General features: G+C 47.3%; 1 protein-coding gene across 1 annotated transcript; it reads left to right on the top strand.

Moving 5' to 3' along the window:
- Positions 1–817: 817 nt before the first annotated feature.
- On the top strand, positions 818–14,354 carry PLEKHO1 (pleckstrin homology domain containing O1). Its single transcript, XM_074188699.1, has 6 exons — positions 818–990; positions 1,694–1,840; positions 7,383–7,523; positions 8,349–8,453; positions 8,801–8,902; positions 11,334–14,354. Exons 1-6 carry the CDS (start codon positions 964–966, stop codon positions 12,033–12,035), a joined length of 1,224 nt encoding a protein of 407 aa, XP_074044800.1. The 5' UTR covers positions 818–963; the 3' UTR covers positions 12,036–14,354.
- Positions 14,355–16,195: the final 1,841 nt, after the last annotated feature.

The raw sequence follows: 16,195 nt of genomic DNA on the forward strand, positions 1-16,195 counted from the left end.
GCGTGACTCTGGGCCATTGTTCCTTTACAAAGTAGGGGGAGGTCAGCCCGGCGTAATGGGGGGCCAGGTCTCCCTCTACCCCAGAGCCTGCCCAGCCCTGCTGCCTCCCTCGCCCTTCTTTCCAGCGGTAGCATTGTCCCTTGCGCCGCCGCAGCCTTCAGAGAGCTGTCATTCCTTCCAAGTCTCCTTTCCCCAGTGACAGGCCCGGGGCAGAGACGACCCTGCCCGCTCCTCTTGGCAGAGGGATGGGTGACAAGAGCCTTGGCCGAGGCCGCCGGGGGAGCGGCCCTGGGGACGGAGGGCGCGGGGCGCCCCGGGCGCTCTCCCCGTTACGGACCGGCCGAGGACACGGAGGTCCTGGAGCTGGGCTGGCCGGGCCCCAAGCCCTCCTCCCGCCCCTTCTGATGACCTTCAGCACCCCCGGCTCCCCCAGGAGCACAAGCGGCCAAGTTTCCCCCAACACTGAAGTCCGTAGCCCCCCCCACCCCTTGCCTCTTCCTCCGGCCCCCCAACCCCAACATCCCCTTATTTGGAGGGAAAGTCTAAGATGGGGAAACGTCCAGCGCAGGGGAAGCTGCCAAGGCAGCCCGGCGCCTCGGGGAGCCCGGGTGGCTCCTGGGTGGCCCCCGGGGCCCCGGGGCAGTCGGAAACAAAGGCGGGCCGGGCTGCAGGCCGGGCCGGGCCCGGGCCGGGGCGCGAGGTCCGCGGGGCCCGGGCGTGTGTGGCTGCGCGCGCCGGCCCGGGGCTGGGAGGCGTGCGGGGGGCGGGCTCGGGAGCCGAGGCGCGGGGGGGCCCGGCGTGTGGGGGAGTGGGAGTGCGCGGGAGCGGGGCGGCCCTCAGTGTAACCCGAGCTACAAAGGAGGGAGCCGGGAGAGCCTGCCAGGGAGGCGGCGGGGCACCCCAGCGCCTCCCCCGGAGCCAGCGCCGCGGGGACCCCGGCCCCCGCCCGCGCCCCCCGGGAGGATGAAGAAGAACAATTCCGCCAAGAGGGTGAGTGTCCCCGGCTCCCCGCGTGCACCTCCCTCCGGGGCTCCGGCCTGTCCTGCGGGGATCGCGGGGATCGCGGGGGTCGCGGGCATCGCGGGGCACCGCGGGGTCCCGGCCCGCTCCCCTGCCCCCCGGGCCCTTGGCCATCCCAGCTGGAGCTCGTCCGGCTCGCTCAGTGTCTGGGATGCCGCGACCTCCCCCCGGTCCCCGAGCCTGTCACCCGAGGGGCCGGCGAGACGCCTCAGGGTCTGGGGGGCGCCTTGTGCGGGGGGAGGGGAGGGCCGGCCGCGGCCCCCCCTCTCCGCACCCCCTCCCCACGGGGAGGCAGCGGCGGTTCGCATCGTGCTCTGCGGTGGAGGGAGGAAAAGACAATGAAAATAGACTCAGATCCCATGAACCCCGGGCGCCGGGAGCCAGGGAAATGGGGGCGGGGGGCGGAGAAGGGCAGTGGGAGGCCCAGGCCCCACTGTCTCCCCCCTCCCTGCCCCCAGGCCCCCGCATCCCCTCTCCGGGGCGCCTCGGCTGTTTATCTCAGGCCCGGGGAGGTCACGATGGGGAAGGGGACCCGCGGGAAGCTTGTCGGCGCCCCCCGGGGGACCGAGGAGCCGGGGGGGGGGGCAGCCAGCGAGGGGAGAGTGGGAGAAGGAAGGAATGACCACTCACTAATGGGCTTCTTATCTTCCCCACCCCCCACCCCCTGCGGCAGGGGCCCCAGGATGGAAACCATCAGTCCGCACTGCCCGAAAAGGTCGGCTGGGTGCGGAAATTCTGTGGGAAAGGGATTTTTAGGGAGATCTGGAAAAACCGCTACGTGATGTTGAAGGGGGACCAGCTCTACATCTCTGACAAGGAGGTAGGATCCTCTTGCCTCCGAGCACCCCGGCTCTCCTCTGCACATTCCCTCATTCTCTCCATCTGCCTTTTGCATCCCTCACTTCTACCTCCCCACCCCCACCGCTCCCCCATAAGCCATATTTGGATCCCCAAAGCAAGTGCAGGGAGCAGCCTCTCTATGCCTCCACCACACCTTGTCCGATGCCAAGGTTGCCCTCGGCTGAGAAACGTCCTAAGTCGGGTGGCAGACGTTGACTTGGAAGCCTGGTAGCTGGTGTCTTTCCCTTGCATACATTTTTTTTTTTCTGTTAACAATGGGGATTCTATCCCAAGATTTCAAAAAAGAAAAAAAAAACCCTTTGATAAATGGGGAGCCCTTCCCCCAATATCCCCTTCTACCCCACCCCCAGTCCTGTCTGCAGCCTCCCTCTGCAGACAGAATTGTTTCCTCTGCTGCTGCTAAAACACTCTGCTCAGTCCGCCCCCCTCAACCCCCAGCCCCCCCCAGCCATTCTCCCTCCCTTTTCCTGTTTCTAGTGAGACCATACATTGATCATATCAACAGCTCAGCTGCACTGAATCATAGGGGAGATAGAATAATAACACACACAGGACTCCGGATCACTGTGATATGTGAAAGTCAATTCACATGACCTAGGATCGATATAGAGGCCTGTGACTGCTGGGGGATTCTGTTTGGTACTATTCAACTTATTATGTGTCCCTTATGCTCTTTGCCCTCCCTCACCTCCCAGGAAAATAAAAGGGACAGAGAAAAACTTCCAAGTCAGTTGGGGACCACAGAAAGGGTTGCTTGTCTCCCCCCACACACACACTTTTTTTTTTTTTTGCCTCCCTGAAGGAGGAAACCACAGGGGGAAAGAAATGCAACCACCAGTCTTTGTCCTTTCTCCAGCCAGTTCCAGTTCTGTTGTTAAACTAGAAACTTCAGCTAATATTGGGTTAGGCTCCCCAGGTCTTGGTCATAGATCTCTGATTTCTCCACTCCTTTTCTCTCTCCCTCTCCCCCACCCCCCTGTTTTCTGTGTGTTTCCTTGGAGGGAAGAAAAGGATTGTGTATCTCAAACCAGGAAAATGAATGACTTATCGACAGAACTTAGTTTATAGAGTAATGAGAAATCTAAACTGACTCCCTGGCCAGAAGTCATTTCATCTCTATTGCTACCTCTGTGTCACACAGCTGGGAGCCTCTTCCTGGACTTTCCAGTCAAGATAGTGGGACTTCCTTTGGCTCCTCTCCTCCATCCCTTGTCTCCCTCCCCAGCACCTACTGGGGAAGTCCTCCTTGAATTCCAACTTCCCAGGGTTCCTCTGCTTTAAGAGACAGCTTTTCTTATTCTGAAGATTGTGCTTGGGTAAATAAATCCTTTTATGGTATTCCTACATATTCTGGCCAAGACTAGGGACTATAAGGCACGGGAGCAATCAAGGTTGTAGCAGAATAAGAAAGATCTGCTCCCCTCAAAATTCCTTTTTAAGAGGGAAACCTCAATTTGTCCAGATCAGTGTAGAGCCTTGCTCCAATATCTGAATATTGGAGCAAGTCTGGGCCCAGAGAAAAAAGAAGAAAGAAAAATGAATCACACTGAGTTTGACAGGAAAATATCTCTTCAGTGTGTCACAAACACATACATATAATTCCTGCAGAGAATTTTTTCCAGTTTTCTGGCTTTCCTGAACAAGTGTCAAAGTGTATCATCTGTTTTCCCTGAACTTCATAATGGCAGGAAATGTCAGAGAACAGTCAGGGAGGACTTCCCACACGTCATATCAGGAGGGGAAACACAACTATGGGAGGGGGAAGAGGGAATAGGAAGGAACAAAAGAAAACAGGGCATCCCTTTCTCGTCTGTGTTTTAGCAAGGGAGTAGTCATGTGTAAGATTGGGGTGACTGATCCATGTCTGAAGGAGAGGAAAGTTGGGAGTATGGAGGCAGAGGGAGGGATGGAATGACCTCAGGCAGTGATGTTTAGTGGTCTATGAATCAGAGTATCTGGTGAGTTATGGGAGAAGGCATTTCAAGGAAGGATTCAAAGTGTAGCTTTGCTCCTCCATCAGAAAAGATTAGGGTTGAAGAAGGCTTCAGGTAATCTGGGAAACAAATGGGTCGATATCTCACTCTTCTAGGGAGACATTTTCTAAGCGGAAATCAGTCCAAGTTTTAGGGAAATGAAATTTCCCACTTCTTTTACAACCTCTTCTTAGCACCCCAACAGATGATCATACCCCCATTTCAGGCCAAAGCAGCCCTCTGATCCAAAGTGCTTGAGCATAAGTTTAAAGGGAAAGTTAAAGGGTATTATACATTCTAGTCAAGTTTTAAACTTCCATGGCTTTAAACAGACTTTCCTCTTAGTGTTAAATGTAAACATCTCAAAATTGCACTAAGACTTTTGTGATAGTATATATTTTATTTTAGCTCATTTGTAGATTGTTTCAAGAAGGATCAACAGAGTTAACATATATAAAGGATTATATAAATGCTAGTCATGGTGATGAGAATGATGATGCAAGAATGTCTTTGTCTTTATACCTACCACTCCTAGTAAATTTCCCATATTTGTCTTCCTCCTTTAGCCCTGGGGACCATAGAATAGACAGGCAACCCAGAGGGGAGGGACCCTCTCTAATGACAAGAGAGAATTACTTTAGGGGAGATCTGAGTTCCCTCAAGTGCCCTGCCCAAAAGCAGTCTACCTGTGTCGTTGGTAGGTTTTCCAATTCCTAGGACTAAGATCCCATTTTTCAGAAAGATCCGAGAGACTTCAAGATAAGTTGTGATAAGAAATCTGTCTCCAAAAGACTTTAGGTTAGGACATGGGGGTTTTTTTTGGGGGGGGGGTTGTTTTTGTTTTTCTGTTGTTGTTGGTTTTTTTAATAGACGTCTTTGTAGACCTGGGACAGAGAGGGAGAGAAAGAGAAGCTCAAAAGATCCATATTTCTGTGGTTGACTTTTAGAAATTTTTTGATTAAAAAATAATAAAATGCAAAACAGAAACTGAGATTCAGAATCCGGGACCCTGACCCCTTGGAGTGTACCTTCTTATACCACTTGTGTCCGTTTCTTTCTCCATCTTACACAGTAGCCATCTCGATTTCCCCGTTTTCCTAAAGCCTCATCCGAGTTCTCAGTTCTGATCATAGATGAACTCACTCTTCTGGGGAGAAAAGAACAAACCTCCCACTCTCTTGCCCCTTCCCTTACACACACACCCATTGCCTTCCTCTCCATAACTTCTGGTCTCTGTTGATATTCTCAACTCTGGGAAAGAAAGGAGGGGAAGAGAAGTGACACATCGTTCTGTCCCTGCCCCATGCTTCTGGGAATTGTTTTTGACTTAGGAGCCCCTTCCAGGGTCTGGCCACGCCTCTACCCATGTGGTTTCTGAGTCTTTGATTCCTTTCTTCCCTAAAATTATCTAAGAAGATAAGAGGTCTCTCAGACCCCAATCATGCAAAATATCAAAGTAGATGTATAAGCCAGATTGGAGTAGGGATAGCTAGTGTTTATAAAAATCTGCATCGATCTGAGATGGTGTCAAAGAGGTTTTTGAGATGCAAGAGGGGAGCAAAGTAGCTTCTGGAATACCCAGCTTGTAATTCTAAATCATCTGTGACTCCAAATTCTGTAACTGAGGATGTACGTTTTGTTATCTCTGACCAGGGGACTCTACTGTGCATGGGACTGTGTCCCAAGGGGGACTTGGAAGACATGTAGCTACATGTAGTCGTGTGTTTATCCATAGCGAGGCCAGCACTAGGAGACACATGTGGAGATTGGTTTGTGTTTCTTTCGTCCCAGCAATTTGTCTTCCAGAAACCATGGGCTGCTTACCCCTAAAGACACCCCCCCACCCCAAGCCTCCCAACTGGTGGGAAACAGTAACAGATGCCACTTTTTCCCCAACGATGTACCTCTGATTGTCTCTAAGGCACTAAGGCAAGATTGTGGAGCAATTCATTTGGGAAGTTGATCAAGATTACTTTGATGACCTCTGGCCTAATTAGATCCAAATGAACCCTAGAGCTAGTTCTAGATTCCCCCACCTTCAGAAGACAGGAGGATACTCTGGAAAAGCAGGAGAGGCTCCTTAGAGAAAGTTTAAAAAATAAACCTGGGGGGTGGCTAGGTGTCGTAGTGGATAGAGCACCTGCCCTGGAGTCAGGAGGACCCGAGTTCAAATCTGAACTGTGTGGCCTTGGGCAAGCCACTTAGCCCCATTGCCTTGCAAAAACCTAAAAAAAATAAAATAAACCTGGGAGAAAGGTTAAGGAAGTTTGATTTGTTCTGTTCAGAGAAGGTCATGGGAATGAGAATAAATTTTTAGAAGGAGACTACAACCAGAAACATTATGATTAGATACAAGAAGTAATTTCTTAACAATGAACCTTCAGTCTCAAAATGGGGTGGTACGTGGAAATTGTGGAGTATTTTCTTTAGAAGAGTCTCGTGTCTCTAGAACCTGTCAGATAGGGGCAGCATGGGAAGGGCAGTTCATTGCCAGGAGTGCTGGACTTGTTCCAGAAGACCTGGGATTTACCACTTCCCAGCCTATGACCTTTATTTAGCAGGTCACCTACGCTCTAAAGAGCTCAGAGGGACTAATAGTGCTTGCTACACCTACTGAACAGTGTCAGTATAAGGAAAACACCTTGTAAGCTGTAAAGTGGTGGGTTCATATTAGTCCTTATTAATAGGTGATTTTATAGGCTCAACAAGTCTAAGTTGAATTGACACAGGACTTTAAGGGTAGCCGGAAGTTGAGAAGAAGGGAAGCATTTGTAGTTTTTAGCCATTCTGAGCAAACTTTGCAGCATAGGGAGTGAACCTTCGTTGCTATGGCAAACTGGCTCCTGAAATACAAAAAGCAGATGAGTGTCTTTTATAAAAAGGTATAGTAAAGGCTGAGAAGGGACAGAGTGATTGTAACTGAAGTGGGAGGCTCCAAGTAGATCCTCCCTAGTCTTAATCTCTCTTACCCCCTTCCTTCTAAAATCATGGACTAATTCATTTGGAGAATTGATTAAGATTATTTCTGCTGACCTCTGATCTAATCAGATCCAAATGAACCCACCAGCCAGTTCCAGGTCCCCCAACTTCAGGAGACATGGGGGACATTCTAGAAAAGGATATAAGAAGTTCCTAAGAGAAAATTTTAAAAATGAACCTAGGGAGAAAGATTTAAAAGAATTTGGTTTGGGAGCCTCTGGAGGCTGTCCCTGCCTTCTCAGGCTAAGGGGATGAGCTTAGACACTTAAACCAGACCCTCTAAAGGATAAGGGAGAAGAGGGGGAAAGTGGGATTGAGTAAAATGTAAACTCTGTCCTCTAGCTAAGAGTTAACAAATGAGAACTCCCAATAGCTCCCTTCTCTGTGATACCTCTCAGACCCTCCTGACATGAGACCACCCCAGACTTGGTTGTTTTTGGTTTTTTTTCCTTCTCCCTGGGCTGGTTTGATCCAATGAGTTAATGGGGGAAAGGGCCAAATAATTCTTATCTCCCCCACACCAATTCACCCCGCCCCCCGCCCCCCTAGATAAAAGATGAGAAAAATGTCCAGGAAGTATTTGACCTGAGCGACTATGAGAAATGCGAGGAGCTTCGGAAATCCAAGAGCCGGAGCAAGAAGAATCACAGCAAGTTTACCCTGGCACACTCCAAACAGCCTGGGAACATGGTATGTGGTCCCTACCGCCTTGGTCCCCTGGACGCTCACTGCACTCTGCCGGGTTGAGAAGATCTCTCCTACACACATGCTCACTGTTGTTCTCAGTGAGTTCTCTTACCTCCCATGTCTAGAGTCCCCAGGCTCCCCTGTCAACCTTTTTTTGGAAAGCATTCATCCCCCAGCCTCTCCCAATCCCCCAGACTGCTCTTCTCTGCCCACTGATACCCATCCTATTTCCTTAAATTTGCCCAGAGAAGAAAGCCCTTTTACTTTTCTTGGGAGTGAATGCTTTCATTGTCCCTAAAAGTCTATTTCCTTTTGTTTAAGTGAACATACAGCAGCTACTCCCATTTCCTGGAAAATGTTCCTTCATACATGTAAAGACCTTTTTTTTTTCCTTGTCCTTCACTGCCCCCAACCACCAGCCTTCTCTCCTCCAGCCCCATAATCACCTATGACCCTCTCAATATTCTCTCCTTCACATCCATACTTCATTTGAGCTTAGGGCCCAGGACAGCAGAGCCCAAGACTCTATCCTGTACAAAATATGTTTCCCTTTTCAATTCATGATCATTTCCTAGACAGAGGGCCCAGTTGTGCATTTTGTAGGGGAGCCATAGTGGCATCCCTAAAGATGTGGTGTGGGTTTGTGGGAAGGGGGAAGAAAAAGGATGAGGATAGAAATAGAATCTCCCTTCTGGAAAAGGTGGGGCCAAAACTGATAAGATGTCATAGTGTTTTCACTCTGAAGTCTCCATGGTACCCTCAGGGATAGGGGCATTAACTGTAATCCCCAGGTTATAACAAAAAATCTTCACCACCACCCCCAACCAGGCACCCAACCTGATCTTCCTGGCAGTGAGTCCAGAGGAGAAGGAGTCTTGGATTAACGCCCTCAGTTCTGCCATCACCCGAGCCAAGAACCGAATCCTGGATGAGGTTGGTGAGGTTGGGATCAGTGTGGAGATGGGCAGGTCTAGCTAGCACCAAGAGGAAAGCCGAATTAACTAACTGGCCCCATGACCTGCTCCCCTCCAACTCCCTCTCTCTCTCAAACTCATGTTTACCTCCTTCTACCCCCATCCCAGCTTTCTCTTGCCCAGGTCTTCTATTCCCACTTTAGGATGTAGGGACCAGATTAGAGGTTCTTTCAAAACTAGATTCTGAAATCCAAAGGATGTATAGAAGGACAGCTCATGGAATCTGTGCCCCAGTGCAGGTCTTTTTCAGGGAAGCTGGGACAGAAGGAGGGAGACTCTGGGTTACACAAATCTTCTCGTCCCCAGGTCACTGTTGAAGAGGACAGCTACCTAGCCCATCCCACTCGTGACAGAGCAAAGATCCAGCACTCTCGACGTCCCCCAACCCGAGGACACTTAATGGCTGTGGTACGTAAGAATACCAAAATTTCCACACTAGCTGAGACCTTGCTTCCAGTCAGGTCAAGATTTTATCTTATAAAATATCAGCAGGGTACATCTTTGTAGATTGGTGTAATAGCCCTCCTTACCATTAGTTTCTAAAATTATATAATCTCCCACAACACCCTAGTTTCCCTTACTGCTTTATGGATCATTACCAAAACTCTTCACTTAATTTAAATACTTAAATACTACCTGTCTAGAAAGTGTTAGGTTGGAGAACCTGCAGAAAATTTTGACCCATAATATATAGTCTCTAGCCTCAAGATATACTGTCGACTGAAAAATCAATCATCAAGCATTTATTAAACCTCTACTAAATACTGAAAATACAAAGACAAATAAAAATTAAAAGTCCTGGAACTCAATTACTTACATTTTACCAGGGGAGAAAAGCTTGGTTACATTTAAGTACAAATAAAATAAACAGGGAGGATTAGGCACTAGCAACTAGGAACAGCAGTATTGGGCATCAGAATGTAAAGGCTCTATGTAAACTGAGTTTTAAAAAAAACAAAGGATTGAAATTAAAAGAAGTAAAGAGGAAGGACACTGTCTCTAGGTCCAGTGATGGTAGATGGAATGATGTATATGAGAATTAGCATAAGGTCAATTTACTAGACTAAAGAGAGAGAAATAATGTCTAGAAAATCCTCAATTGGGAGTTGGATTGGAAAGGGCTTTGCATGCCAGACAAGTTCATGTGTGATCCTAGTGGCAGGAGTGTGACATGGCCAGTCCTAGGAACGTCAGTTTGGTATTTCTATGAGAAAAGGATTAGAGATAGAAGACCCTTAAGTTAATGAAGGAGGGAAAAAAGATGAAAATTTAAGTAACACTACAAGAATTAAAAAAAAAAAAAACACTGCAAGCAATATCCCAAGGTAATATATAAAAAATGTCAACTAGATGGCTTATTACTAGGCTGTTGTTAGGCTCAAATGAGACAGTGTGTATTATATAGTCCCCAGTCATCCTCAGCCATACTGGTCACTGGACCCAGATGACTCCAAAGGAGAAAGTGAGACTGATGACTTTGTACAGCACCCTCCCTCACTCAAATCCAACTCACTTTCATGTCATGGCATCACCTCCCTGTTGTCATGGTCTTCTTTGAAAAAGAAAGATAAATAATTATTATGTAACTGTCAGTTTGCTAACCTGCTATATAGTTGTCCAAGTTTCAAAGTTTAGTATTCAGAATATTGCTGTTTTGCTTGGGTTTTTTTTTTAAGCTTCCAGTATGAGACGGGAGATCAGGATAGCTGAGGGAGCTGAAGTTTTGTCGCTAGGAAGAAGAGAATAAGAATTTATATAGTTCCTCTTATGTGTCAGACAAAAGTATTAAGCACTTTTTACAAGTGTCACCTCATTTGATCCTCACAACAGCCTTTTGAGGGAGACATTATTATCATCCCCATTTTACAACTGAGGAAACTGAGATAGATAGAAGATATGTGAATTGCACCAGGTTACCTCACTAGTAGAGTCTGAGGCCAGATCTGAATTCAAGTCTTCCTGATTCCAGGTCTATCAATCTATCTACAATACCACCAGAAGCCTTGGTAACCATTGCCCTCTTACCCCCTCCCACCCCAAAGGAATGAGCATTCTTTTTTTTTCTTTTTTATTAAAGATTTCTTTTGAGTTTTACAATTTTTCCCCCAATTTTACTTCCCTCCTCCACCAACCCCCACAGAAAGCAATTTGCCAGTCTTTACATTGTTTCCATTGTTGTACATTGATCCAAATTGAGTGTGATGAGAGAAAAATCATATCCTTAAGGAAGAAACGTAAAGTATAAGAGATAACAAAATCAGACAATAAGATATCAGGTTTTTTTTTTCTAAATTAAAGGAAATAGTCTTTGGACTTTGTTCAAACTCCATGGTTCTTTCTCTGGATATAGATGGTATTCTCCATTGCAGAGAGCCCCAAATTGTCCCTGATTGTTGCCCTGATGGAATAAGCAAGTCCATCAAGGTTGATCATCACCCCCATGTTGCTGTTGGGGTGTACAGTGTTTTTCTGGCTCTGCTCATCTCACTCAGCATCAGTTCATGCAAATCCCTCCAGGCTTCCCTCCCTGAATGGAATGAGCATTCTTAATATGAAATCTTACATTGGGTATATGGGGAGGAAAGAAAAATGGTAAATGCCTCCTTCCACATGAAAAATCAAGTATAAATTATCATCATGCAAATTAGGAAAGAACCTTGGAAGGCAGAGACTGCTTCCTCCCTGTCTTTAATTCCCTAGCACAAAGTAGGCATCTAAGAAATGCTTGTTGCATAGAATTTAATTGGAGGAGGCATCAACCAGGAAGAGTAATATTTGCCTAGAGAGTCATTCCCAACATCTCTCTTCATGACCATGATCATTGTACTTCCTGTCGTAGGCCTCAACTTCTACCTCGGATGGAATGTTGACCTTGGACCTGATCCAAGAGGAGGACCCCTCCCCTGAGGATCCCACTTCTTGTGCTGAGAACTTCCGTGTTGACCTGGACAAGTCCATGGCCCAGCTGGCAGAAGGCCGGCGACGGGCAGACTCAGACCGAATCCATCCACCCTTGGACCGGGGTCGTAGCTTTCCCCGGTCCTGGGAGAAGCCAGACAAGGGTGCCCCTTATACACCCCAAGCTCCCAAGAAGCAAACTTCCTCAGAGAAAAGCCGATGTGCTTCCATGGAAGAAATCTTGTCTCAGAGAGATGCTGCCCCAGCCCATGGCCTGCTACAGCCTGAGGATCACTCTACCCCAACCCCACCTCACCCTGGACAGCTGTCCCGGATCCAGGACTTGGTAGCAAGGAAACTGGAGAAGACTCAGGAGCTGCTGGCAGAGGTGCAGGGTCTGGGGGATGGGAAACGAAAGGCCAAGGACCCTCCACGTTCTCCTCCTGATTCCGAATCAGAACAGCTGCTGTTGGAGACAGAGCGACTACTTGGGGAGGCATCATCCAACTGGAGCCAGGCAAAGAAAGTACTACAGGAGGTGAGGGAGCTGAGGGACCTGTACAGACAGATGGACCTTCAGACCCCAGACTCCCAACTCAGACATACTGCTCAGCACAGCCAGTACCGGAAGAGCCTAATGTGAGGGGCAGGGAAGAAGGGGCTAGGACATGTTGGGGGGCAGATCTGCAGACACTGGGATAGGGCTGTTTTCTTTTATTTTGTTTTTTAATTTACCACAATCCAAAAAAGAAAAAAAAATCAACTCATGGCTCCTGCTGGTGCCTAATCATCTCTCGTTCCCTCTCCCTTTCCCTCCGGAGCCACAGACTGTGTTCAGATTTGAGGGAGAGATATTCCCTCCTGAATGTAAAGATCTGGACCCAAAGAGGAGAGAAGAGATGTTAGAGAGTAGAAAAACCCACTTTTCACTCTAATAAGAGAAATGTGGGAAGGAGTGATAAGAACTGGGCTTTCTGCAGTCCCCTACCCCAACACACAGGCAATGTGCTTATGTTTCAAATCTTATATTGATGAGATCAGAGGGAATAATCATTTTATCCCCCTACCCAGGATTGCCTTCTTAAAGTGAAATTTTAACCAGAAAGTCCAGACTCTGGGGAGGTAGGTTCCACATCAATCATTCTAAACCTTGGTATCAGTAAAGGGAAGGGGGCTAGGAGTGGGGAAAGGAGGATAGTCTATGGAATCCAAACAACAATCAAACATAAGCTTTCTAACATCGGTCCCCTCATTGCTATTTGGCTGCTCTTGCTCGCTCGCTCTCTCTCTCTCTCTCTCTCTCTCTCACTTTGGTGTTTACTTTTTCCTCCACCCTGAAACAAATTTAAAGACATGATGCTTATGGTTATGAAGAGATGGTTTAACATTCTCTTTGCTTCTCAAGGAGGGTGGGGTTTCTCTAGTTGGGAACAAGGGACAGCTGACCCCAAGGGAGAACTGATCTAAGACTGAAACTTGGTTGTGGAGCACATTGAGTAGGAGAGAGGGGGAAACCAAACACATGTTCATGTTCCTCTTTTAGCCAAGGCAGAGTTTCGAGTCCTTCCTCCTACCCTGCCTGTCCCTAAGCCTGCTTGTCCCTGTCTCAGTAAGGGAGGAGCTTATGTGTATATGCACACACACACACACACACACACACACAATATTCATTTGACTCAAATCTCTCTGATCCACCAATAGATGCCAGACGTCATTTCATTTTTGTTTATGAATGATCTTGTCCTCTGCCATTTGCAACAATGATGAGGGGAGGGGAGAGAAAAGAAGAGTCAGTGACTTCAAGAAAGAGACATGGAAAGAGAGAAAAGAGGAAGGAAGGAAGGAAGGTCTTTACATCATTAGTCTCTTGGTTATTTTCCCCAGGTGTCTTTCAATCTTTCAGGCTGGGATGTAGGTCTACAAAGGAGACAGAAATGTTTGTGTTTGGTAGATGGAAGCATCTGAGGGGTCATGACCAGCATGATAAACCAAACAGAACCATTCATTCCCATTTCATCATTGCTTCTCTTATTCCCTAATGCATCTGAAAATGAAGCAAGAGGGATAAAGGAAAGTAGTTCTTGGAGAAAGGCAAGTTTCTTGCCTCTTTAAGACCTCATAGATGCAAGTCTGGTTCCTAAGTTCATTCTATTTCTCCTAATGTCACTTCTGCCCCCCAACTCCCTCTCCCATATCCCTGCCAACCCAAGCAGGAAGATAACCCTACCACCTCCACCAAATCCTTCATTTATCTACTTTTTTAAAATCAGGAAATTCCCTCCAGACCTTTAGCAACTCACTTTAATGGGGAACAGAAGATGCTGCTTTAAGCCTTAAATTTCAAGACTAGTTTCCTTACAGCCCATGTCAGAGATCTTTTGGGATATTAGAAGAGGAAAATACAATTGTGGAGTGCTAAAGGTACGAGACCTTCAAAAACCTTTGGCCTAGCAAACAGAAGCAATTTTTTTGTGACTACCCCCTGTCTGAATTCAACCTACACTTTCTATTTCTAAATCTTCCATCTTATTTTATTTTCATTTGATTTTACCAGTATTTCCCCCTTTTCTCCCTTTTTTCTTCCTAGTCACTCCCACGTAGCAAAAGGAGAGACAAAGAGCAAGAATGACATGTATTCCTAAAACATGCCAATTAGTCTTAGTTCCCAAGGGACTGGAGAGGTGGGGGAGACACACAAGAAAGGGGAGTCAAAGAGAAAAGGGGAGAAAAGCAACACTCAACTCCCCAGTAAGAATAAGAGAAGCATTGAGTACTGAACTCTAAGGTATACTAATAAGGCCAGAGACCCTTCCATCTGATTTGCATCTAGAACCTCCTATTTGTGTTGTCTCCCCCATGAGAGCTTGAGCTCTTGGGAGCACAGATGTCTTAATTTTCTATTTGTATCCCAATGCTTTGCACATAGTAGGCACTTAATAAAGGCTTTTTTATTCACACATTCCTCAGGTGCCCAAGAAGTGAGTCTCCAGCTCCTTAACAAAATTTTAATCCATACTCCTATTATCCATAGACCTTTTAGCTCAGTTGGGTACCATATGGTGCTAATGAGGTCAAGTTCACAAACTCAATCCTGGCTTAACCTAGATTGTTTCCCTCTGTTTCAAGGCTAGAGTGTCTGCCCTTTTAATCTTTGTTGATCATTTTATAGTTATGATTGTGAGGATGAATTAGTACAAGTGTGCCATCATTGCTAGGAAAAAAGTTCAAAGTTTATGCTCTGCTGATGGCCAGTCAGGGGTATCATCTGCCTTAATAGATATGTTTTTGGATCAATAACTTAAGCCTCTTTTCCCCTATGCTGCTGTGGGACTCCATCATTTCCATTCCCTGCGGTATTATTGTTTATTCTTTTCAGTTGTGTCTGATTCTTTGTGGCCCCAATGGGGATTTTCTTGTCAAGAATATTGGAGAGGTTTGCCATTTCCTTCTCCAATTCATTTGACAGCTAAGGAAACTGAGATAAACAGGGTGAAATGACTTGCCCAGAGTCACATAACTAATAAAGGTCTGAGGTCACATTTGAACTCAGATCTTCCAGACTCTGAGTTCTGTCCACTGTCATCTAGCTGCCCCTAGAGTATTTCATCCCTTTCTCTCAAATAGCCCAAGCTCCTCTCCCCCATCACCCTCCATTATTCTTTGTCTTTTGTGGCTATGTGGATTGCTTAGGAACCTAACCAGCCAGCATAGATGGGAGAAGGGAGAGATGAGCAAGCAGGTGAGAGAAACTGGAGAGACTGTCAGAATGTAAGCTCATTTGCTATAAAAGGGGAGACAGAAGATTTGAGGCATAGTCCTAATTCTACCCAATTCTATCCTGGGAAAGTCTCTTAAACTTACGACTTTGTTCATCTGTTTTTTAAAAATAAGAGGGAAAGGAAGGAGTTAATCTCGAAGGGGTCTTCCAATTCTAAAATTTTGACCTGTCATTTTCCAGAAAATATTTAAACACACACACACACACCCCTTTCCCTACCTCCACTCCCTTCTTGCCAATGACAAATTTGTTGTCTCACCTTTGCAAAAAAAAAAATATTCTGAGATTGGGAGAGTAACTCCCAGAGTTCTCTGGAGAGGGGAAAGTGAGCAGTCTAAGACAAGGCAGTAGCTGCCAATATTTAGGGGAAGCAGTAGAAAGGGGAGAGTCACCCCCTGCTTCACCATCAGACATTGCCAGCATCTGCCTCTACTTCCAGCCTCCTCCCTCTATAGTGGCCTAGGGATAAGAGCCTAGAGCAGAAGGCTGGGGGTGGGGGGTTCCCCGAGGTGAAGCACTATTGTCTCCTGAAGTGGAAGAAAGTGTGGAGTTTGTTTTGTCTCATTTGTGTGCTCTTGGAGATATAGAAACCTCCCGATTGTCCCCACTCCCTCTACTTGTCCCCTCAAGGCTCTCTCCTGTTCTCCAATCAAACAGAAGCTGGGGACCCCCCCACCTCCACTCCAAGGAGCTAGACAGCATCAGCATCCCTCACTCTCTTCCCCCCTTCTTCACTCCCCAAAGCCAATGTTGGGGAGCCCCCTGATCCAACCCCCCAAGGAAGCAGAGTGCCTGGTTCCGCGCAGCCCGGATAGCCAGCTGCAGCGCCTGGCATGGGGCGCTCCTCTACCTCGCTGCCTTGGCTTTGCTCCTTTTCTATTTTTCTGCTCCCTTCCTACCTCCCGGTCTCCCAACTACAGCAGCCAATCCCCAGCCTGCTCCGAAGCAGCACCATATATGGAGAAGTTGGAAAGAAACCCAAATGAATGCGAGGACACACACACACACACACACACACACACACA

Source organism: Macrotis lagotis, chromosome 5 (assembly GCF_037893015.1).
Source record: "Macrotis lagotis isolate mMagLag1 chromosome 5, bilby.v1.9.chrom.fasta, whole genome shotgun sequence".
Taxonomy (NCBI): Eukaryota; Metazoa; Chordata; class Mammalia; order Peramelemorphia; family Peramelidae; genus Macrotis; species Macrotis lagotis.

Coding starts and splice junctions, on each gene's coding strand:
- PLEKHO1 (XM_074188699.1), top strand. CDS start 964: ATGAAGAAGAACAATTCCGCCAAGAGG. Junction 991..1,693: donor AGAACAATTCCGCCAAGAGG/GTGAGTGTCCCC, acceptor CCCCTGCGGCAG/GGGCCCCAGGATGGAAACCA. Junction 8,903..11,333: donor GAGGACACTTAATGGCTGTG/GTACGTAAGAAT, acceptor TTCCTGTCGTAG/GCCTCAACTTCTACCTCGGA.